Source organism: Narcine bancroftii, chromosome 12 (assembly GCF_036971445.1).
Source record: "Narcine bancroftii isolate sNarBan1 chromosome 12, sNarBan1.hap1, whole genome shotgun sequence".
In the NCBI taxonomy this organism is placed as follows: Eukaryota; Metazoa; Chordata; class Chondrichthyes; order Torpediniformes; family Narcinidae; genus Narcine; species Narcine bancroftii.
The window spans coordinates 8,851,026-8,873,918 of NC_091480.1; the positions used below are offsets into that span (position 1 = coordinate 8,851,026).

General features: G+C 45.9%; 1 protein-coding gene across 18 annotated transcripts in view; it reads right to left on the reverse strand.

The window, feature by feature from the left end:
- LOC138747034 (arf-GAP with dual PH domain-containing protein 1-like) overlaps positions 1-22,893 on the reverse strand; it is a 160,931-nt gene that overhangs the window by 45,235 nt on the left and 92,803 nt on the right. For all 18 annotated transcript variants that reach the window (XM_069905895.1, XM_069905896.1, XM_069905910.1 and 15 more), the window contains 4 exons: positions 9,368-9,480; positions 7,425-7,571; positions 5,276-5,359; positions 3,628-3,690 (listed from right to left, as the gene is read on the reverse strand). In XM_069905895.1, coding sequence (XP_069761996.1) covers positions 3,628-3,690; positions 5,276-5,359; positions 7,425-7,571; positions 9,368-9,480 — 407 coding nt within the window. The remainder of the gene's footprint in view (positions 1-3,627; positions 3,691-5,275; positions 5,360-7,424; positions 7,572-9,367; positions 9,481-22,893) is intronic.

Sequence of the window (22,893 nt, forward strand, 5' to 3'; positions counted from 1 at the left end):
CGTTAGAATTGCGGAGCAGACTCGATGGGCCAACATCTGCTCCTATATCTTGTGATCACAAATCACCAAATTAAACAAAAGAGGCAAAAGATAGTTAAATAGCTCTCTTCAACTGGAGAGGAAGCTACAAAAGGAAGCTCAGAGTGCTTGATCATTCACATCTTCTCATGCACTCGTGAATGACAGCAACACCAGGTTCCACCTGCCCATTCAACAAATCTCCCCAGGGGTAATGTGGACCACGCGGGTCCTGAACAAGGAGTCGAGCTTTGTGTCAATCACAGGAGGTTGTGCAGCATGGGCTCTGCAGTCATGGGTGGAGGTTAGATCAAACCTTTACCTGGTTTCATGAATTCAACAAAGTGACTCACTGAACGTCAGGGTCCCCAGGCAGGTATGGAGCCAACTTTCAGAACTACACTGGCCCAGGCCTTCCGCAAGTAAAAGCCAACAGTTCTGCCAGGAACTGCTGGCATCTAACAGCAATAGCTGAAACTTGGCAGTCCAAAGGTTCGAACAGCTGTCCAAGGGCCCTAAGGCAGTCAGAATCTATCGGGAGAGCAGCAACATTTGGAGGTTTCCCCGCACTTCACCCAAGACTCACCATTACACTGCTTTAACTTCAGTTACATTCAAGTGTCTTAAGTGTAACTTTAAACAATTTTAATAGTACATTTCATCTTTAATATCTTTGATGATGTTCAACACTAGTTGTCAAAGCAGTTCTTTGGATGGGGGATGCGATTTGCAATTAGACTCTTTCTCACTAATACAGGATATAATGTGTCAAATACACGAACTGTATGACGTCAAAGGGAGAGAAGGGGCTGGGGTGGGTAGGGTGGCCTCCTTGCTTTCTCTCATGATTACAGTGTGGATAAGAGAGGATGGGGGCCCTGCCCCTCAGTAGAAGGCCTTGCTCATTGAGTTCCAACCCGACTAGAATCGCAACCCTGTGCGCATGATGCTGACCAGCAGGTGGAGTCAGTGGGCTGGAAGAGAAGACTTGGATGCTCAGAGCTGGTGTAAACGATGATCAGAGTTTATTTGCCTACACCAGTGGTTCTCAACATTTTTCTTTTCACTCACACATCACTTTAAAGTATTCCCTGTGCCACAGGTGCTCTGTGATTAGTAAGGGCTTAAGGTGGTATGTGGGTAGAAAGAAAAAGTTTGAAAACCACTGTTTTAATTGTCCCTAACTGACTCGTTATGTGCACGGTTTCAGAACTCCAAAGGAAATGGGCCAATGACAATTTTTCTCAAGCAAAATATTTCAGTAACAATTGGGTCTAGAGCAGTGATTCTCAACCTTCCCTTCCCACTCGCATCCCACCGTAAGCCATCCCTCACTAATCACAGAGCACCGATGGCATAGGGATTACTTAAAGTGGGATGTGAGTGGAAAGAAAAAGGTTGAGAACCACTGCCCTACACACAAATATGATGCACTGGAATTCTTATTTGCTCCAGTCACGCAGATACACAAACAAAATTAAATTACCACCATGCGCCTCGAGAGGAAAAAATGTATTTGACACTTTATCAGGAGAAGGGTTCTTCGGCAGGCAGACCAACAGGATAGCCCTAACGTTTGTACAGCACAATTAATCCTAGAGCAGTGGTTCTCAACCTTCCTTCCCCAACCCCCTCCCCTACCACACACAGACCACCTTAAGTAATCCCTTACTAATTACCAAGCACCTCTGGTATAGGATGTCACAAAGGCTCAGTGGTTAGTAAGGGATTACTTAAGGTGGTCTGTGCATGGTAGGGGGGGGAATAAAAGGTTGAGAATCACTGTCCTAGAATGTAGGATTGCAATGAGAAGAAAGGTCAGTTAGCACCAAGCAAGTGCTGCATGAGAGCACTGTTGTGGGGTTCATGTAGGAGCCTGATGGCTGCAGGGAGGAAACTGTCTTTAAGACTGATGGCAAAACCACAATGCTGGAGAAACTCAACAGGTCAAACAGTGTCCTTTATATAGCAAAAAGATACAGAACCAATTTTTCAGGCTTGTGCCTTTCATCAAGGAATGGAAAAATGTTTGGCAGGCATCCAAACTTCATCCATACCTTGGTGAAGGGCTCAAGCCCGAAACGTTGGTTCGGTATCTTTAACTATGCTCTATGAAGGCCACGGTTTGAGTTTCTCCATCGTTTTATTTTTACTTGTGTTTGACTTCCTTTCAGCTTGATGGTGCACACTTGCACATTATTGACGCTTCTTCCCAGTGGGAGGCATGAGCCTAGGATGTAATATGTCTTTCAGTGTATTGGCTGCTTTTCTCAAGCAGTGGGTGATAATAAATATAAACAATATTAAATATAAAACCCTGTGATTTCAACCATCTCCTTTAATTAAAAGGACAATTGGCATTACCCAAGAAATCTCTCACAAGATAATTGCAAGGGAAATTGAAGCAGAGAGGTTTAAAACAGACCGATTGAATCAAGGCTCATGATGAAATGTTCTTGCTTACTAATAATTGGTTTGACAAAGAAAATATTAATGACCTCATAAGTGCTTCATGGACTTACAAGCAGTCGTCCCAACAGGTGGCACAGTGTTAAGCCTCGACTGATATCGGTCCCAATAAAGACATTGACACTCTTTATCACAAACAAGTTGCTTGGGAGAAGGGCTGTGGGAAAGGTTTCATACATTTGGTACATAATTCCTGTACAGAGCCCCAGGATTCAGGGGACTAAGATGGAGATGAGGAAGAACTGCTTCTCCCAGAGAAAAGTGAATCTGCAGAATTCTCTGCCCAAAGAGCAGTAGAGGCTGCCTCATTGAATGTATTTAAGACACAGATTAATTTTCGAATAGCAGGGGATTCAGGGTTAAGGGAAACTTAAGCGGGTAGATGGAGCTAAGCCCATGGCCAGATCAGCCGTGATTCTTGTTCAATAATGGAGCACGTCCAGATGGCCGATTCTTGCTCCCTGTGTCACTCGAAAGGTGACAGCTGAGAGATCGATGCCTCAAAACCTGGATGGTGGGGGGGGTTGCCACAAAGGGCTCAAGCCCCAATCATTACTTCCTATGGATGCTGCCATGTCTTTGCTGAATTTCTCAAGTCAAGTTTATTGTCATCTGATTGTACAAGTACAACCCGACGAAACTGCGTTCTCCGATCCTCGGTGCAAAACATGCAGACACACAACCAGACACAACACACATATAGACAAATAATACATATACAGGAGAAGTATTTTAGCTATTAATAAATATTGTCTTGTACAAATAAGAGTCTCGGTGGGTTATCGTGAGCAGTTCCTTCGGTCGTTCAGCATTCTCCAGCATTTTTGTGAACTGCCAAATTATTGAGGCTACTTTTTTTCAAAACTCCAGAATGAACCCAAAGACCCAACCGCCGATCAGCTCCTGATTTATAAGCCAGGTCTGTGATTACCACGTAGCAACTGACCTGGTCTTGGAGCGTGCCGAGGGTAGGATGGGGAGGGCAACAGGGCCCAAAACATGAAGCATGGAGAAAGGCTGTCCAAATTCTGACCTAACACTTTGGCGAGAACAGAAGCATTTGAAGTGTGAATTTTATTGAGCTGGTGTACAAACTGTTAAACAAAGTCCAAACATACAACAGCACCAAATATTACCAACCTTTGGACCGGTTTTCTCCATGTATCCTTCCTTCCCGTAATTTCTTGTTAACTTTGGCACCAACTGATAATAAAAAGATAAAATCAGCGTTAATAATCTTCCAGGAGACTCGAGAGACTGACAGGATTCTGCAGAATTTCTCAATTTCCTTTGGACCATAAGACCACAAGACATAGGAGCAGAAATAGGCTATTCAGCCCATTGAGTCTGGCCCGACCTTCTCCCCATAACCTTTGATGCCCTGACTAAATAAGAACCTATCAATCTCTGCCTTAAATAAGCCAAATGACCTGGCCTCCACAACTGTTTGTGGCAACAAATTCCACAGATTCACCAGCATCTGGCTGAAGAAATTCCTCCACATCTCTGTTCTAAGTGGACATCTTCAATCCTGAAGATGTGCCCTCTTGTCCTAGACTCTCCCACCGTAGGAAACAACCTTTCTAATTCTACTCTGTCCATGCATCCAAAATGTTTCAATGAGACTGCCCCCACCCCATTCTCCTAAATTTCAACGAATACAGGCCAAGAGCTGTCAAACGCTCTCTTCATATGATAACCCTTTCATTCCCGGAATCATCCTTGTGAACCTCCTCTCCAACATCAGCACATCCGTTCTTAAATGAGGAGCCCAGAACTGCTCACCATACTCCATGTGAGGTAATACCGGAAAAGCACAGGGAAGCAAGGCTGAGGTGGAAGTTCTCGATGAAACGCAAACTATTCCTCTCTCCACAAAGGCTTCCTGATCCACTGAGTGTTACCAGCACTTCCCGATTTTATTTTGGATTTCTAGCATCTGCAGTTGGCTTTGATTTCTATTGCTGTCTTAGCCCCTGAGCTAGCTAAACCTAATGAAGGTTGGAGTTATGATAGGAAGAGCCTGCTCCAAACATTCCAGTCCTCTCCAGTTGCCCTTTGAGAAACATCTTGTTTGTATGCTCCCCATGGTCATGACATCTGCATTCTGCCCTCAGGAAAAATTTAAATACGGAATGGATGTGGTGGAGATGTAGCAGTTAAGTTATAGAATGAACAATCCAGAGACTGAAGTTCAAATCCTGGCACATTAGCAGGTTACTGAGGTAGACTGGAATGCACAGTATGGGTTGCAGGCAGTCATGGAGTGGTAAAACATGGAAACAAGCCATTTGGCCCAACATCCATGCTGATCATCCAGCCAGCAGGGCAGGAACAGCAAACACCAGAGGTCATGTGTACAAAGTTGAGGGAGGGAAGTTTAGGGGAGACATCAGGGGTAAGTGTTTTTTTTTCCCCACAGAGTTGTGGGTGCCTGGAATGCCTAGCCAGGGATGGTGGTGGAGGCTGAAACATTGAAGGCATTTAAGAGACCCTTAGACACATGGATGAAAGAAAAATAGAGGATTTTGGGGTAGGTAGGGTTTAGTCATTTTATTTTAGGTAGGAATATATAGGTCAGCACAACATTGAGGGCTGAAGGGCCTGCACTGTGCTCTAGTGATTTATGTTCTAATAAAAGGGACATCGAAGTTTTGTATCCATGTTCTTGTCCAAACGCCTTTTAAATGTTGGCATTGTACTCTGTTCCACCACTCCTTTGGCAGCTCGTTCCATCCACCCACTACCCTCTGTGCAGATAATGCATTTTTAAAAAATGGAGACTCACATCTGCATCGCTGGCCCCTGGGAATGCCACTTGTAAGTAATGGAAGCGAGCTGCTCGGATTGCATTGAACCAGTCCACAATTTCCTGTCGGGTAAAGGAGAGCATTAGCAATTACACTTCCATCCTAGAGAATAACAAATGGGTACACAGTTGATCCTTTATTGGATAACTGCTGGCTGGGGGGGCGGGTGGAGAGGGGAGTGGGGAGCCACTGATGGAGTTAGTTCAGGCTCGCTTGGAACTCAAAGGTGTTGGAAAACCACAGGTCATTGCTTCAAGGTGCAGGATGTCAGTAGAAGAACAGCAGGTGGATGTGGCTAATGGATGGGTGTCCTGGGGCCTCCATGTCGATCCAATCATGAAGAATGAAGAAAGTTCGCCAGCGGTTATAAATTTATGAAGAGTTTGAGATTCAGCACGTCACCAAAGCTCTTGAAAATTTCCACAGGTGTACTGTGGTGAGCATTCTGACTGGTTGCATCATTGCCTGGTATGGAGGTGCCAATGTACAGGTCAGGAAAAGACTACACAGAGTTATGGACTTGGCCAGCAACATCCAGTCTTTACTCCATCAAAGACTCCTACAAGAGGTGGTGTCTTAAGAAAACTTCTATTCTCAAGGACCTTCCCCACTCAGACCATGCCCTCTTCCCTCTGCTACCATCGGGAAAAGAGTACAGGAGCCTGAAGACGAGCACTCAGTGGTACAAGGACGGCTTCCTCCCCTCTGCCATCAGATTCTTGAATGGAAAATGAACCACAGACACCACCTCACCTTTCTCTTCTTTTCCACTAATTTATTTTATTTTAAATGCAATTTATATTCATATTTACACTGTGACGCTGCCACAAGCAAATATTTTGTGACATGTTCATGACAATAAATTCTGACTGATTCAGAACTAACTGTCATTGCTGTGACTGGAACATCACTGAGAATGTCTGGAGAATGCAGGGGCTGGCTTCATTCCCAGTGCTGATAATGGAGTCGGGCTCGGTTTCCTCCTGGGTGTGTGTGGTGGGTCAGCAGGAGGTGTGCTGTCCATCAAGGTGAGGTTCAAGCTCCTGCCCCGACGGACAGCCTCCATAAACAGGTGGAAGGACTGTTTTACATTCAAGCTGGCATCTGCCATGCTGCCGGTGCTAAGAAGATCACCACCAATGTCATTCTGGGGCAGTTGCCATCCTTGTTGCTTCTCAGTGGCTGTTAAAGAAACACAATCCCTTCTCCAAATCCAGCAGAAAACCAATGCAGCTCCAGGCAACCGTGCACATTGGTAAACACACCAAGGTCTCAGTGTCTCCGTGACCACAAAGTCCACCCTTATTGGCCATTTGCAAAACATCCAGGGGTTCTGCTTTAAATTTAAATATGACGTACTGCATGGTGACAAGCCCTTCTAGCCCATAAGCTCATGCTGCCCAAGTACACCGATCAACCAACAACCCCCGTACCAGAGCACCGGCGCGGACATAGGGAGAACGGACAAGCTCCTTGCAAGCAGCCCCAGATTTGAATCCGGGTCACTAGCACTAACCGCAAGTTCAAATTTATCAAAGGTGTAGCATCAGATCTTGTTTTGTGAGTAGAACAGTTGGATATCACATACATAGTACAAGATCCAGTACTAAAGATCAGTTAGGACGGAGCAAAGGCCATGTAATTTTATGAGTGTGGGCTTCATCCAGGAGCCCGATAACAGCGGGAGAGAAACTGGTGGTACATGATCTCGCACTCAAGAATCTTCTTCCCAACGGGAAGGGGTGGCCAGGGTGGGATGTTTTTTTGAGTTTTTTGGCTGCTTTCCCAAGGCAGCAGGAGTTGTCGATGGAGCCGATAGAGGGGGATGGGGGTGTATGTGAGGTTTCTCGCACTCTTGGGCAGAGCAATTCCCACCCCCACGCAGCGAAGCATGTGGACAGGATGCTTTCAGCGGTGGAGGTTGTTCAGGGACGCCGATAACATGCCGAATTTCCTCACGTTTCTGAGAAGTACATTTGCTGGTGCACTTTCTTAGCCATTAGTACCACATGGGTGTGCAATTTCAAACAAGTGCTCCCAAGATATCTCCTCCCTCCAAAAAAAACCCACACAAACTCTTGGATCTATTTAAAAAGAATTATTTCATTTTAAACATAATTACTTTACCTTTCCATCCTCGTGATAGACAAATATGTTCCTTGTACTGTTGTCTTTTAAATAAGTGATTTGCAATCCATTAGGGTTTCCTATTTTTGTCGGTTGGAAGGTTGCATTGACCTGTTCCAGCCTGAGAACGGCTTTCGGATCTTTTGCCTGGAGGACGGATAAAGTTTAGTTCAGCAGGAGAGTCTCCAGACACTGGGGTCGAGTGCAACCCACAAACGGGCTGGAGAAACTCAGCAGGTCATGCAGCAACCACGGGAAGTAAAGAGTGACCAACATTTCGGGCCTGGACCTAACGTCGCGGTATGGGCAGGCACCTGAATGAAAAGGTAAAGGAGTGGGGGTGGGGGTGGGAGCACAGGCTGACTTGCAAGAGGTGGCGGTGGGATGGTAGAAAAGAAAAACGATAGGAGAGAGGGTAGCACTCTGATCGATGAAGGAGGGAAGGGGTGGGGAACTGGAGAAAAAGAGACAGAAGGGTCAGGGGGAGAGAGAGAGGGAGGCCGAGAGAGAGAGAGGGAGGCCGAGAGAGAGAGAGGGAGGCCGAGAGAGAGAGAGGGAGGCCGAGAGAGAGAGAGGGAGGCCGAGAGAGAGAGGGAGGCCGAGAGAGAGAGGGAGGCAGAGAGAGGGAGGCAGAGAGAAGGAGAGGCAGAGAGAGAGAGGGAGGCAGAGAGAGAGAGGGAGGCAGAGAGAGAGAGGGAGGCCGAGAGAGAGAGCGAGGCCGAGAGAGAGCGAGGCAGAGAGAGAGCGAGGCAGAGAGAGAGAGAGCGAGGCAGAGAGAGAGAGAGCGAGGCAGAGAGAGAGAGAGAGCGAGGCAGAGAGAGAGAGAGCGAGGCAGAGAGAGAGAGAGCGAGGCAGAGAGAGAGAGAGCGAGGCAGAGAGAGAGAGCGAGGCAGAGAGAGAGAGCGAGGCAGAGAGAGAGAGAGCGAGGCAGAGAGAGAGAGAGCGAGGCAGAGAGAGAGCGAGACAGAGAGAGAGCGAGACAGAGAGAGAGCGAGACAGAGAGAGAGCGAGACAGAGAGAGAGCGAGAGAGAGAGCGAGAGAGAGAGCGAGACAGAGAGCGAGACAGAGAGAGAGCGAGACAGAGAGAGAGCGAGACAGAGAGAGAGCGAGACAGAGAGAGAGCGAGACAGAGAGAGAGGGAGACAGAGAGAGAGTGAGCGAAAGAGAGAGAGAGCGAGAGAGAGCAAGAGAGAGCGAGGGAGAGAGCAAACGAGAGAGAGAGCAAGTGTCCTTCCTACCTACTTGACTCTGCCGCCATTTTGAACCATGTGGCTTCCAGTTCAATTTCAGGCTTCCCAGTTTCCCCCCATGAGCATTTTGGGTATTAATCTCCTCTCTTTTATCCCCTGCCCCTCCAGTTCCTCTCCCCTACCTCCCTCCCCTGAACTTTTTATCTGGACACCTGCCTGCTTTTAGCTTATATCCAACGAATGGCCCAGGACGGAATTCTTGGTTACCCTTTTGCTTCCCACAGAGGTTGCGTGACCTGCCAAGTTTACACGCTCATGCACCGCAAAGTAAAGGTTCAACACAGGTTCCTGGAACCAACCAAAGTTCTCTCACTGACAAGCCAGGGTCAAACAGCCCTATAGTAAAGCTCCTGTTATCCGGAATTCAAGCAACAGGTGAAATAAATTTCAGAAAATAAATAGGTAAAATATATGGAAGTTTAAAATTGCCGTGCCTCACCGCTAACTTGCCAATCACACAATCTCAAGCAACCGGAATATTCACTTAATCGGCAACCCCATAGGCACTGGATACCAGGGGTTTTACTGTATTTTTAAAATGAAATGGTAGCATTCAAAAGAAAACATACATTTAAACTCGATGTAAGCTGTCTACCCTGCATCCCCCACTTCCATGCACAGATACCCCACCCTGCAGGTCTATGTCTCTAGGGCAAGGTATTTTAGGGCAGGTAAGGAAGTAGCTAACTTACATCGTGTTTGTTGAAATATTTCAAGACTCCTTCTCGCTCGGATAATATAAATTTCCTGCTGAGGAACTGGCCGTTGTCACGACCCCGTTTCCACAGGAACCCTTCTCTGTAACCTGGAACAAAATGCAACAAGGTGAGAAACGTGGCTGCAGAGTGTGCGCCCGACCATCTCACCAATGTAAAGCAGGCTTCTTCAGAGAAATTTTAAAAATCAAACTCCAGATACCATGAAACTAAAGCAAAAGGAGAAATCGTCCCTTCCATTCCAGCCAGATAACCTTGTGTATGGTTTATCCCCAAGGACACCCCGTTTTTATCCCCCAGTTATAGCTCTCCTGTAGCCCTCCTTGCAGCTGACATTGCTGGAGAAGCCCAGCAGGTCAAACAGTGGACTTTATGTTGCAAAGGTAGACACGTGATCACCGTTTCAACCCTGAACCCTTCGTCAAGGTAGAAGAAAATTGTCAGCAGGGGCCTGAATAAAATGGTGGGAAGAGGCAGGGCAGGAGCAGAGGGCTGCAGGAAGGAGGTAATAGGTGGATTCAGGAGGGCCAAGGGGGAGGAGGGCACGAGAAAACGGGGAGGGAGGGGAAATAGCTCTGTGAATGGAGGGGGAAGGGGTTGGAGAGCTGGAGGAAAGGAGACAGAGAGGGAGAACAGGGGAGGTAAATGGGATTATATAACCATATAAAAATTTACAGTATGGAAACAAGCCATATCAGCCCTTCTAGTCCGTATTGATTTACGTGAAACTCCACTCTTAAATGACAGAATTGACCCTGCTGCATCTACTTCTTCTGGAAGATCATTCCACTCAGCCATCACTCTCTGAATGAAGAAGCTTCCTCTTATATTACTCCTAAAGTTTTGCCCCATAACCCTTAACCTATGACCCCCTGTTCCAATCTCCCCTACCCTCAGGGGAAAGAGCCTATTCACATCTACTCTATCTATTCCCTTCATAATTTTAAATACCTCTATCAAATCCCCTCTTAACCTTCTACGCTCCAATGAATAAAGACCCATTCTACTCAATCTTTCTCCGTATTCAAGATACTGCAATCCAGGCAACATTTTAGTAAACCTTCTTTACTCCCTCTCTACCTTATTGATATCCTTCCTATAATAGTCCAGAACTGCACACAATACTCCAAACTTGGCCTCACCAATGCCTTAAACAGTCTCAACATCACCTTCCAGCTCCTATATTCAATGCTATGATTTATAAAGGCCAGCATACCAAAAGCCTTCTTCCCACCCTATCTACATGGGAATCCACCTTCAAGGAACACTGAACCATTATTCCAAGATCCCTCTGTTCCTCAGCATTCCTCAATGCCCTCCCCTTCACTGCATACGTCGTATTTTGGCTGAGGCTTTCATATTTCAGTCTGCAGTTAGGAACTCAGAAGATATTTGCAACCATGGAGTGGGCCAGCAGAAACTGGGGAAGTCGATGTTAATGCCATCTGGTTAGAGAGTGCCCAACTTACAGGTGGCCTTGGTGTGGCAGTGCACGAGGCCATGGAGAGACATGTTGGCCCAAGAGTGGGGCACAGAATTGAAATGATTGTCCACTGGGAGATCCCTGTCACTGGCAGATGGAGCAAAGGTGCTTAGCGAAGCGATCTCCTAGTCTGCGTCCAGTCTCTCCGACGTAGCAAAGGCCACAATGGGAGTACCTTCTCTTCTGACGAATGGCCTTCATCCTGGAATGCTGACTTGGTTTCTCTTCCCACCAAAGCAGCCTGGCCTGCTGAGTACATTCTGCATTTTCTATTTTCATTTCGAACTTTGGAGAAATATTTTGTGCTTCAGGATGGTTTCCCTCACTGTGGACTACATCAAGGGAGCAGCTGAGCACAGATTACCCAGGGAGAATGCAACAGGCAATCGTGTTGGAGCTTTAATGCTGCAGGGCTTGCTGAGCACTTTGAACAGGTACTGTATTTATTTTGGATTTCTGGTTTTGCTGCATTTGAGTGAGTGGCGGGCGAAGGTTCCTGTGGATGCAAAGTACTTGGTCTCCTCCTCGCTGTTGTGTTCTATGCAAGTTCTACACCAATAAGTGTCAAGACGATATTTTATTAATTCTCTTGATTTTACTCAATGACTAGAAAGGGAATGATGCTGGCAGATCCTTGGGAGGGATTCAAATAGGATGCAGGTAACTTCTTGAAAGATCAGGGAACTGAGGATTCTAGGAAGTTGGCACAAAGGAGGAGATGAGACCTGAGGAAGATCATCCACGAGCATCCTGTTCCTAGTTTCCAATGTTCTTATGCTTAGAGAATAATGGGCAAGAACTGGGTGGTGGTGTCAATGCAGTAGGGCAAGCCCCCCAACCATAGAATATATCCACATGCATGGAATCTGAGTACATAATTACTGACTGAAAGATGAACAATCACAAAGCCTCAGCCATTTAAACCCATGTACCCCCGAAAAACTATAGCCACGTATGTAAAATATTCCATTCAAGTTTTGCAATACCACGTTTTGCGTTGTAATTGTTGCTACTGGCAATGAACAGAAACCCAATGGATATGTGCTTCACAGTGTAGAATGTAGATAGCCCTGCATTTATAACCTATTGTTTCACTATACATAGGTATTCCCCAACTAGTGAACGATGTGACTTAAAAAATTTAAAACTTGCATGATTATGGTCAAAATTGGGCCTATTTATGGTGGCCGCCATGTTGGCTGGTGGCCATCCTCTTGCGAGAGCTGGCCTTAGTGGCCGCCATATTGAGGTATTTCACCACAATTCAACTCCTTGTGTCCCTCGTTTTCTGATTCTGTTGCTCAATATTCTGACCGTCAGACAGATTTTAGAGGCCAGTAGAGTCCGCGGGGCCCGCAGTAACAGAGAGAATGAGAAAGATTCAGAGACAGAGAACTGAAGGAAATCGATAGTTTTACTCTTCAGTATCACAGATAGGGCAATTCCCCGACATGCGTCCATCCGAGATACAACTGATCATCCAGAATGGGACATGGACGTATGCCAGGGAGTACCTGTATACTAATTAATGAGAAAACGTGCATTATGACTGATGGTTCAGGCTGTGGGTGGGGAAGCTGCCTTTCCTGTAAATTATCACATTTGTAAATTATTTATTGGGTGTAAAATGTGTAAGGATGGCCTGGGATCTGACAAGGTACTCTATGGATAATCTTCTTTCTCAATCTATTGGTATATACGATTGGACGTCAGTGAATGCAGATCAAGATAATTAAGAGAGACTCAGAAATGCTGGAGATACTTAGCATGTCGCATAGCATCCAGAGGAAGTAATGTTTCTCCCAACATTTTGGGCCTGAGCCCTTTCTCGAGGTTGAGAATTGATCCTTCATTGATAAAGAAACAATAGGAGAAAGAGAAGCAAAAGAGAGTTCCTCCAGAGACACCAAGTGTCCGTGGATTCACCTCCAACACCTCCTCCAGCCGCACAGACCCCTGTTCAATCAGTCGGGAACCCGAGCTCCAGATCCAAACCTCCAACACAATCGGGAAGCCTTCAGCGTCCGAGGTCCTTCAGGAGCCCAACTACTCAAGGAAGAACCATTAAATTCAGAGGAATGCAGAAAATTGTAGGGACAGAGAAAGACATCCTGAAGCCACTGGGCTATTGGAACAATGGAATATCTTAACTTCAAACACTGCTGGACTGGAAGCATATCAATGTCTGTAGGCGGACGGCTAACAGCCAAGTTTAAAGGTAGCATGTAGTCTTTAAGGTGCTTGCTTCTGTGGAGTATAGCAAAGGAGACCAATTCCGCGAACCAGTAAACCATAAGCCATTGCAGTGTCTGGTTTAAGTTTAGAAAAGTGCAGTAAAAATTTCCAGTATCTGGAATTCAAGCAACAGGCAACCCAACCAACAAAAAAAAGTTGAGGAAATAAATAAAAATTTAAATACAAGTTTTATAGTGTAAATGTCCTCCGAAGCAACACACGGCCCCTTGGTGAAGGTGGGAGCTAACATCTTGGTCATGCCCCGCCTACAGCAGCTGCTTGAATAAAGTTATATTTGAATAAAATGGCTGCACCCGGGATAAAGAGCTGATCGATGACACTCGCTGCTGGGGTGACTCTCCCAAAGTGGCTCCCTATCCCTGCCTGGTAAATCTTTATTGGTATTAAGTATACTAGTAAGGCTTTATCTTTAAACTTGGACAGAATGGGGGGTGTAATTATGACGGCAGCAAGGTTAGCGCAACTGATTTAAAGTTTGTCAGTTATGGGAAATATCTGATTAATGTGAACTTCACATAATTAACATCTACAATACTGATTTTTTTTTCAAATTACATTTTGCAATATATTTTGCCTTTTTAATTGTGTATTCTGAATGCAGGTGTATTAGTTAGGCATCACCTACGGCTCCTCAACATTCATTGGAGCGACTTCACCTCCAACATCGAAGTACTCGAGATGGCAGAGGCCGATAGCATCGAATCCACGCTGCTGAAGATCCAACTGCGCTGGGTAGGTCACGTCTCCAGAATGGAGGACCATCGCCTTCCCAAGATCGTGTTATATGGCGAGCTCTCCACTGGCCACCGTGACAGAGGTGCACCAAAGAAGAGGTACAAGGACTGCCTAAAGAAATCTCTTGGTGCCTGCCCCATTGACCACCGCCAGTGGGCTGATCTCGCCTCCAACCGTGCATCTTGGCACCTCACAGTTCGGCGGGCAGCAACCTCCTTTGAAGAAGACCACAGAGCCCACCTCACTGACAAAAGACAAAGGAGGAAAAACCCAACACCCAACCCCAACCAACCAACCAATTTTCCCCTGCAACCGCTGCAACCGTGTCTGCCTGTCCCGCATCGGACTTGTCAGCCACAAACGAGCCTGCAGCTGACGTGGACATTTACCCCTCCATAAATCTTCATCCGCGAAGCCAAGCCAAAGAAAGAATGTTAGGCATTGTAAGAGGGTGCCTCAGTCAACCAGAAAATATGCATATTTGGCATCCGGAATCCCTGTAAGCCCTGTATACAGGGGATTTTACTGTATTCCATCAATGGGTTTCAAATTTTGCTATTAAAACAGTGCTATAATTAAATTAGTTGTTCATTCTTTGACTGAACATTATATTATGCTCTGGTCTTTTCATCTAGGAACCCTGTTTTGGATTAATTAAAGTGCATGAACCAGTGGCTGATAGAATATTTAATATTCTTCAAGTCTGTGAGGAAAGATCATTATACATTTCATTACAGGTGGTTGTAAAATCCAAAGCCCCAGGGAGATCCAAGGAGTGACCTACATTGCAAAATGTACAATCTCTGGCACTCTGACCTTATGGGAATATTTTCAATAAATGTTTTAGCCAAGGGTAAAATGGAATCTCATAATATGGCATTCCTTCTCTTTGTAGTTTTTCATTGCAACTCGTTCTTTGATTTCAAAAATATTTAAAGCAAATCCTTAGCACCTCTAGAAACGTATTATTTATTCATATGGGTAACCATTGGCTGTTACCAAGGGCCCTGTGAATAGGTTAGGCGTTTATTCCCTGGAGAATGATGGGAGATTTGATTGAGGTTCACAAAATTGGGTGGATCGGTTAGCGCAACGCTGTTACAGTGCCAGCGATCGGGACCGGGGTTCGAATCCTGCTCTGTCTGTAAAGAGTTTGTGCGTTTTCCCCGAGGTCTCCAGTTTCCTCCCAACGTTCAAAATGTACCAGGTTGTACGTCAATCGGGTGTAATTGGGCGTCATGGGTTCGTGGGCCGAAAGGGCCTGCTAGCATGCTGTATGTCTAAATTTAAATTTAAGAAATTTTGAGGGGGACAGAGTAAATGCAAGGAGGCATTTTGCACTGAGGTCATGAAACAAGAGGTGGAAGACATGGGTTAAGGGTGAAAGGTGAAATGTTTAAATTAAAATTTTAAATTTAAATTAAAGGGAGCATTAGGGGGAACTTCCTCACACAAAGAGTAGTGAGAGTGTGGAATGAAGAGAGGGATATGGTCCAGGTGCAGGTTATTGGGACTAGGCCGAATGAATACTTCAAGTGAAACATAAAATCAGCAGATGCTGTGTGGTGACGTGCCCCTTGATACTCAGCCAGCAGAACAGCAGACCACCCCCACCCCTGCTCCCCACAGGTCCCATAGACAGAGGAGGTCACCGGTGCGACTGAATCTTTAGTCTTGGCAATTTTTCTTTGTTGTTCAAAGACTGGGGGGGGGGGGGGGGGTGGTTTCAAAAGGAGGAGTGAATGTGGTGATATGTTTCCTCCATTGTACCTAGTTATGATTTGACTACTGTATATATGGAGCTGGCCTGCCCACTGATTCATTCCTATACCTGGATCCGTCCGGGCCAGCAAGGTTCTTCTGTACATTAAAGCCTATCGTTCCCTCAGCCTAGTCTTTGTGGATACTGCTAGTGCACTACACACTGTGATTGTAGTCAAACCTCAGCAGCTCTCGCAGCGTCCACAGGAGGCAAATATAACTTACTGTCATTTCGGGACTGAGACCTTCTTCAAAGTTAGTATTAAAGATTCAGTCAACATTAGTACAAAGAAATACAATGTTACGATAAGGCAGTCAGATCCTTGGTCCTGGAATGGCTGATGTCTAGGGTAGTTCAGGGCCTGATAGCTATGGGGGGTGGGGGAGCTTTTCGTGAACCTGCAGGTCCCTTGACTTTAGGGTCTGCTACCCAAAGGTAGCAGCAAGAAGAGGTTGTGAGCGGCACAGTGAGGAACCTTTATGAAGTTCAATGCTTTCTTGGACTGGTTTAACATTACAGTTCCAATTTCTGCCAAAGATGGTTTGGTATGTGAGTTATTCCTCATCAAGTTTGCACAGCCTCTAGTTAGCAAATTATAAACCTTTGGTTAAAGATTCCAGGCGGGCATATGGCTGATCCAACCTTGGAATGTAAAGGCTGCAGCCTGCATCACATTCACCCCTTCCTAGTACAACACACAGAGGCAGTTGCTTGGTGCAGCTGCTAAAAATAAATGGAATAAATATTGCATCACCTTTCCCCAGCGACTGGGCTCTGTGAAGATCTGCGCATCAGTCACAGAAATAAAAAAGGAAGTGGGGGGGGGGGGGGGGGGGAAGAGAAAAACAAAAGATAGACATCCCAGAAGTCAAGAAACAAATCCTGCTGTTCGCAGCCTTCTTACAGGCCTTCCCATGAATTACAATGAGATGTTACAGACAAGATCATCTGCTGTGTTTGACCTTTATCTACTTTTTGAGATTGATGTGAGGGACAAGATGTGTCTGGCATTTATTTTTTTTAAAAATGCTTCACAATGCACCTTGGGGAAGACACGAATGGAACCACAGAAGAGAGATTCCTGGGTGCAGTGCACAAGCAGGATGGAGAAACACAGCAGGTCATGCAGCATCCAGAGGAAGTAAAGGCCAACCGACCTTCGTCAGGTCTCCGGGGTATCGGGTGCAGTGCCTATAGCTGCAGTATAGTCACTGAGCCAGAGTCACTCTGTGTGGAAGCAGGCCATTCAGCCCATTGAGAACACTCTTTTAGACAGGTGAACAGATTGAGTATAAACCAGCCATTCTCTGCAGGGGGTAAACCAACCATTCTCTGCAGGGGCCAAACACCCCCCCCCCCCCCAACCCACAGCACATTTAAGAGAGACCTCAGACTGAAATCATCAAATATTTTCCATTTAGTTGGTAGAAGTACGGAAGAAAGAAACTAAACTTGACTGTTTCACAGGGAGGGGGGTCCATAAACGAGCAGAGTCCTGAGGGGGCCAGAGGTAAAAAAAAATAAATCATGGCTAGTGTAAACAACAAAGTATGTCCTGTAAACAGAGTATTTAAATGATATTGTTGTGGGAATCACAAGAGAACAGTGGCAAACCATTTCAATTCTGCACCCCACTCCAATACTCTCACGTCTGTCTATGGCCTCATGTACTGTCCCACCAAGACCACCTGTAAATTGGAGGGACATCCAACTGGGTCACACTAACATTGACTTCTCCAGTTTCTGCTGGCCTGCTCTCTGTTCTCCTTCCCTTCCCTCTTGTCTTCTTTCCTCTAGCTCTCCACCCCTTTCCCTCTCCATTCACAGAGCCATCCCCCCTCCCCCTGGTTGCTGCTGTGTCCTCCCTCCCTTATCCACCTATTACCTCCTGCCATTGGGACTGTGCTCTCCCCCAACATTTTGTTCGGGCACCTGGTGACAATTTGCTCACACCTTGATGAGAGGCTCAAGCCCAAAATTTTGGTTATGTACCCTCATCTTTGCTATATTAAGGACATTGTTTGACCAGCCGAGTTTCTCCAGCATTGCGTGCTTACTTCAATCACGGTGACTGCAGACTTTCCTGTTTTACTTCATACTACCCGTAACAGTCAATGTTCCACAGATCTCTACCCGATAAATCACACATCAGCTCTGAACTCCAGAAGCATTGTTACAGGTTTAAGTTTTTTTAAAAATTTAGACATACAGCACTTTAACAGGCTAATTCAGCTCTATGAGTCTGTGATGCCCAATGTACACCCCATTAACCTACACCACGGTACGTTTTTGAAGGACGGGACAAAACCAGAGCCCCCAGAGAAAACCCACACAGACACAGGGAGAATGTAAAAACTCCTTACAGACAGCATGGGATTCGCGCTGTAAAGGCAAGGCACTAACTGCTACGCCAACCGTGCTGCCCTATACATTCCATTTACAGATGCTGGAATCTGGAGCAATTGGACTGCAAGATCCCTTCACAGAGGCTGGCTGACCCGCTGAGTTTATTTTCTTCGCTGATGATCAGTATCCATATGCCCAAAGCATCAATAGTTGAAACAAGTCAGCTGTGAGGAACTCAGTGCAGCATCAGCGGAAGTAAGTCAATGCTTTGGGCTGAACCCTTGGTCAGGATTGGGCCCTGGTCCTGATTAAGGGTTCTGGCTTGAAGCGATGGCTGCCTGACCTGCTAAGTGAGCTGTTCCAGTGTTCTTGGTTTATTTCACCAGTTTAACTGTTCTGACAGAAGGGATTCGGCCTAGCTCTGACACACTTCCATTTTCCTGCTTCTCGATGCATTATTTAAAGTGCTCCTGAAGTCTCGTGGGGGCTGACCTCATTACTTCTATTTGGGGGGGTTTGCTGGGGTTGTCCAGCAAGGATCAGTCCATCACAGTCCAGGTTACAAGGAGAGAAAGTCAGCAATGCCTCACAATGATGACGTTGCAACGGAAAGGGGGGTGGTGCTCGTGAAGGGTGGCACGGGCTTGGGCAGCGTGGCATGGATGAGCTCAGCCAGGGTGGCATGGGTTCTGGCAGGGAGACGCGGGGGAAATCAGAGCAGGGTGTTACGGTGGGTTCAGGTGGGGTAGCATGGGTTCAGGCAGGGAGTCACAGACGGGCTTAATGCCAATCATGTCGGTAGAGGGCAAAAACGAGGGCAATTGAAGCTGATGTGACGATCAGCTGCAGCCCTTCTTTGCGCTATGTCCAATAGAACAATTCAGATGTTGTTCACGAACCATCTCAGCAACAGTATTATTTTTTCAAACAATAACTTAAAGCACAAATGCTTTTCATTTGAACTCCAGTTTCCTGTAAATTATCATTTCACAAGACAATACGACTTAGCAATGCTAATTACTGGAATGTTACCTTCAGTGGAATAAAACATTTGTGGAATCGTAAACAAATTCCAAGTCTCACATCATTCTCCAATTAAGGTGCTGCTGTCATTGGGCCAGGAATGATTTCTGACAGACTGTCAATTCTGTCCAATCAAAGTGCCAGCAGCGACCCATGGGGAGTCGAGGGATTTACTTCCCTGAAGGTCTGAGTTTTCCTTTTCCAGAACAATGTGATACTTTGTCATTTTTGACAGGATGAGCTCATCCGCCCACTGGCTTAAAGCTCATCAATAATACACTAACAGCCAGACACAAGCACACTCCAGAGTGGGTCGTATGCATGAAGCAGATTCCCTGCTTCAAGGCTAGAATGTAGCATCATATTTCTTCACTAACCCCCCCCCCCCCCCCACCGCCACCCAGTGAAGAGAGTGCTTCAAGCAGTGCAGACTCTCGTGTAGCACAGCTGCATCAAATGCATAAGGTTTAATGCTCTCAAGCACTGGTGGGGATTGGGGAAAGGCGGTACGGGGGAAAAGGGCACTTAAAGTTGAGGTTGAAATCACTCAGGAGTGGAGGGCCTATCTGTGTTTCACTTTGAATCAAGCTTGGAGCTGGCTTGGAAAATTGTCACTCTCTCACATTGCTTGGTTGCTCGGCCTAATATCCCACCCCGGTCACACTCTCTTCACTCTCCCCTCCCCATTGGGAAGGGGATTCATCCACGTGTGAGATCAGGCACTACCAGATTCAAGGAGAGGTTTTTTCCCCCCTCCTGCCACCAGACTCTTGAACAAACCTCACACCAGTAAAATAATGCAAGGAGGCAGCCAACATCAGAAAGGACCCCCCCATCACCCTAGTGACACTTTCTTCACACCGCTACTTTCAAGATCAGTTTCTATCTAAGAGCTATCAGATTCTTGAACCTCCCCATACTACCCTAACCATAAACTACTCCAGGACCATCACAATAGAACTGCCTGCACTATTGAAATGCTGCATTTTCTTTCTGCACTTAACTGTAACTTTATTCATCTCTTTTGATACTCTGGTAATTTATACTATTTCAATTGGTGTACATTATCTATCAGGTTGTTGCAACAAGTAAGAATTGCAGTTTATCTCTATTTATATACATGTAGTGTGGATTGAGCCTCTCCGTCTGTCACTGGATCCAAATGCTCACCTATACAGACTTCTATCACCTGACCTGCCTGGTTCCCTAATAGGAGATTCAGTATTGCATCCTCTCATTGGTACCTCTATATATTGATTTGGAAAACTTACCTGTACACATTTGACAAACTCCAAGCCATCCAATCCTTTTAGTATGGGAGTCCCATTCAATACGCGGAAAGTTCAAATCTCCGACTCCAGCTTTCCGTTTCTTACAATGGTCTGCCATCTCATGGGAGATTTGCGTCTCCGATTCTCTCGGACTACTGGGTGGGCTATAATACAACCCATTAGTGGGCTCACACCTTTCCTGTTCCTTAGGTCCACCCATATGGTCTCTTTAGGCGAGTGCTGACCTGTCTAAGCACAGCTGTGATATTTTCCCTGATTAGCAATGCCACTCCTCCCCCTTTCATCCCTTTCCCTCTAACACGTCTGAATCATCAGAACCCAGGAACATTGAGCTGCCAGACCTGCCCCTCCTGCAACCAGGTCTCACTCATAGCAATCACGTCATAATCCCATGTGCAAATCCTTGCCCTCAGCTCATCTGCCTTACTGACGATACTCCTCGCATTGAAATAGATACATCTGAGATCATTTCTATCATGTACAAACCTCTGCTTTGTCTTCACATGCAGACTTCACGAGACCCTTACGGTCCTCCACCTCACTATCTGCTCTATCACTCTGTACCCCTCCCCCTGCAAATCTAGTTTAACCCTTCCCCCCAACCGAAGGAGCACTAGCCAACCCTCCGGCAAGGAGGATAGTCCCCCTCCAGTTCAGTTGGAACAGATCCCACCTTCCCTGGAACAAACCTCAATGATCCAGAAACATAAAGCCCTCCCTCCTGCACCATCTCTTTTTAGCCTACGTGTTTCACTGCATTATCTTCCCGTTACCAGCCTCATTAGCACTTGAGGATAGATCAGATGAAGATGTGACTAATGGGATGGTGTAACAAGAGAAGGCTTGAGGCCAAATTTGAAGTATTGTGTACAGTTTTGGTAACTTAATTACAGGAAAGATATCAGTAAGATTGAAGGAGTGCGGAGAAGATTTACTAGGATGTTGCTGGGACTTCAGGGAAAGGTTACACAGGTTAGGACTTATTCTGTGGACCATAGAATAATGAGGGGAGATTTGATAGAGGTCTACAAAATTATGATGGGCATACAGAATCAATACAAGTAGGCTTTTTCCACTGAGTGTAGGTGAGATACAATCCAGAGGATTTGGCTGAAGGGTGAAAGGGGAAAAGATTAGGGGGAACTTCTTCATACAGATGGTGGTGGGAGTGTGGAACAAGCTGCCAGCTGAAGTGGTGAATGCATGTTCAATTTTTATATTTATAAAAAAAATAGCCAAAACATAGATGGGAGGGATATGGAGGGCTATGGACTGGATGCAGTTCAGTGGGACTAGGCAGAATAATAACTTGGTACAGACTAGAAGGGTCAAGGGGCCTGTTTTCTATGGTTCCATAGTCACTGGATCACAACAAGTTTCTGGGGAAGGTGGAAATTGTACAACTTGGATAGGTTCAACTTCCTTGCAGGGAGGGCTGCTCATGCATTTGAGAAGGGTTTGTCACAGAAGACTCTTGAAAACTTCTACAGGTGGACCGTGGGGAGCATTCTGGCTGGTTGCATCACTGTCTGGTACAGAGGTGCCAATGTTCAGGACCGGAAAAAACTCCAGAGGTAACTCAGCCTGCAACATCACAGACACCAGACTTCACTCCATCAAGGCTGTGTCTTAAGAAAACAGCCTCTATCCTCAAAGACCCCCACCATCCAGGCTACACCCTCTTCACTCTGCTGCCATTGGGAAAAAGACAAGCACCCAGCGGCACAAGGACAGCTCCTTCCCCTCTGCCATCAGACTTTGATTTTCCATGCATTATTTTTATTTATTGTTGTAAGGTGGATTATGTGAATGTTTGCACTGTGACACTGCCGCCAAACAACGAATCATGTGACTTGTTCATGAATGAGTTAGACTGGATATACAGATGAGTGGGAGGTGAAGTCAAACGTAGAAGAACAAAGTCATGATAAGGCTAAAGTGCACCTAGCAAAGGTCAAAGGCCCACCTGGCTTCTGGCCATGGTCCACTATTGACAATAACTGAGCAATATTTTCAAGTCAAAGGCAGCTCGTTAAGAAACACCTTTATCTCATTTAAAGCATTTTATTTAACATTTTTTGAAGGCCTAATGGAAACATGCTGTGGTCCACTAGTTGAGAACCACTGACTCAGAACAATGATCAGCACGTGGAAATATCAAAATGATGGCATCATAGAGGTATGGCCGAAACAGGCTTGACTGACAAGTCAGTGTTCCAAGCTTTCGAATCTTGAGGCATGTCACTGGGGAGGAGTAACGTTGCAAAAGAGGTTTATTGCTGCAATACCGAGGGAAGTTGCAAGGTTAGATTACAGGAACAAAAGGCAGGTGATTGAGGATGTGGGAAATACCACAGGCCTCCTGACAGAGGGCAGAAGATGGAGGAACAGATAAGCAGAGAAGTCACAGCGAGGTACTCGAAAAATAGGGATTTTAACTGGGATCTCTTCAAGGGGAAATGAGTGGGAACTGGTCTGAATCAGGTTTTCACGGCCATGTGCCCCAAAATTTGTTGTTTTGCGGTAGCAGTATTGTGTTTTACTGGTGCAAATTGCTATAAATTACAGTTCCCTAAATACAATATTTAAAAATAAATAGTGAATG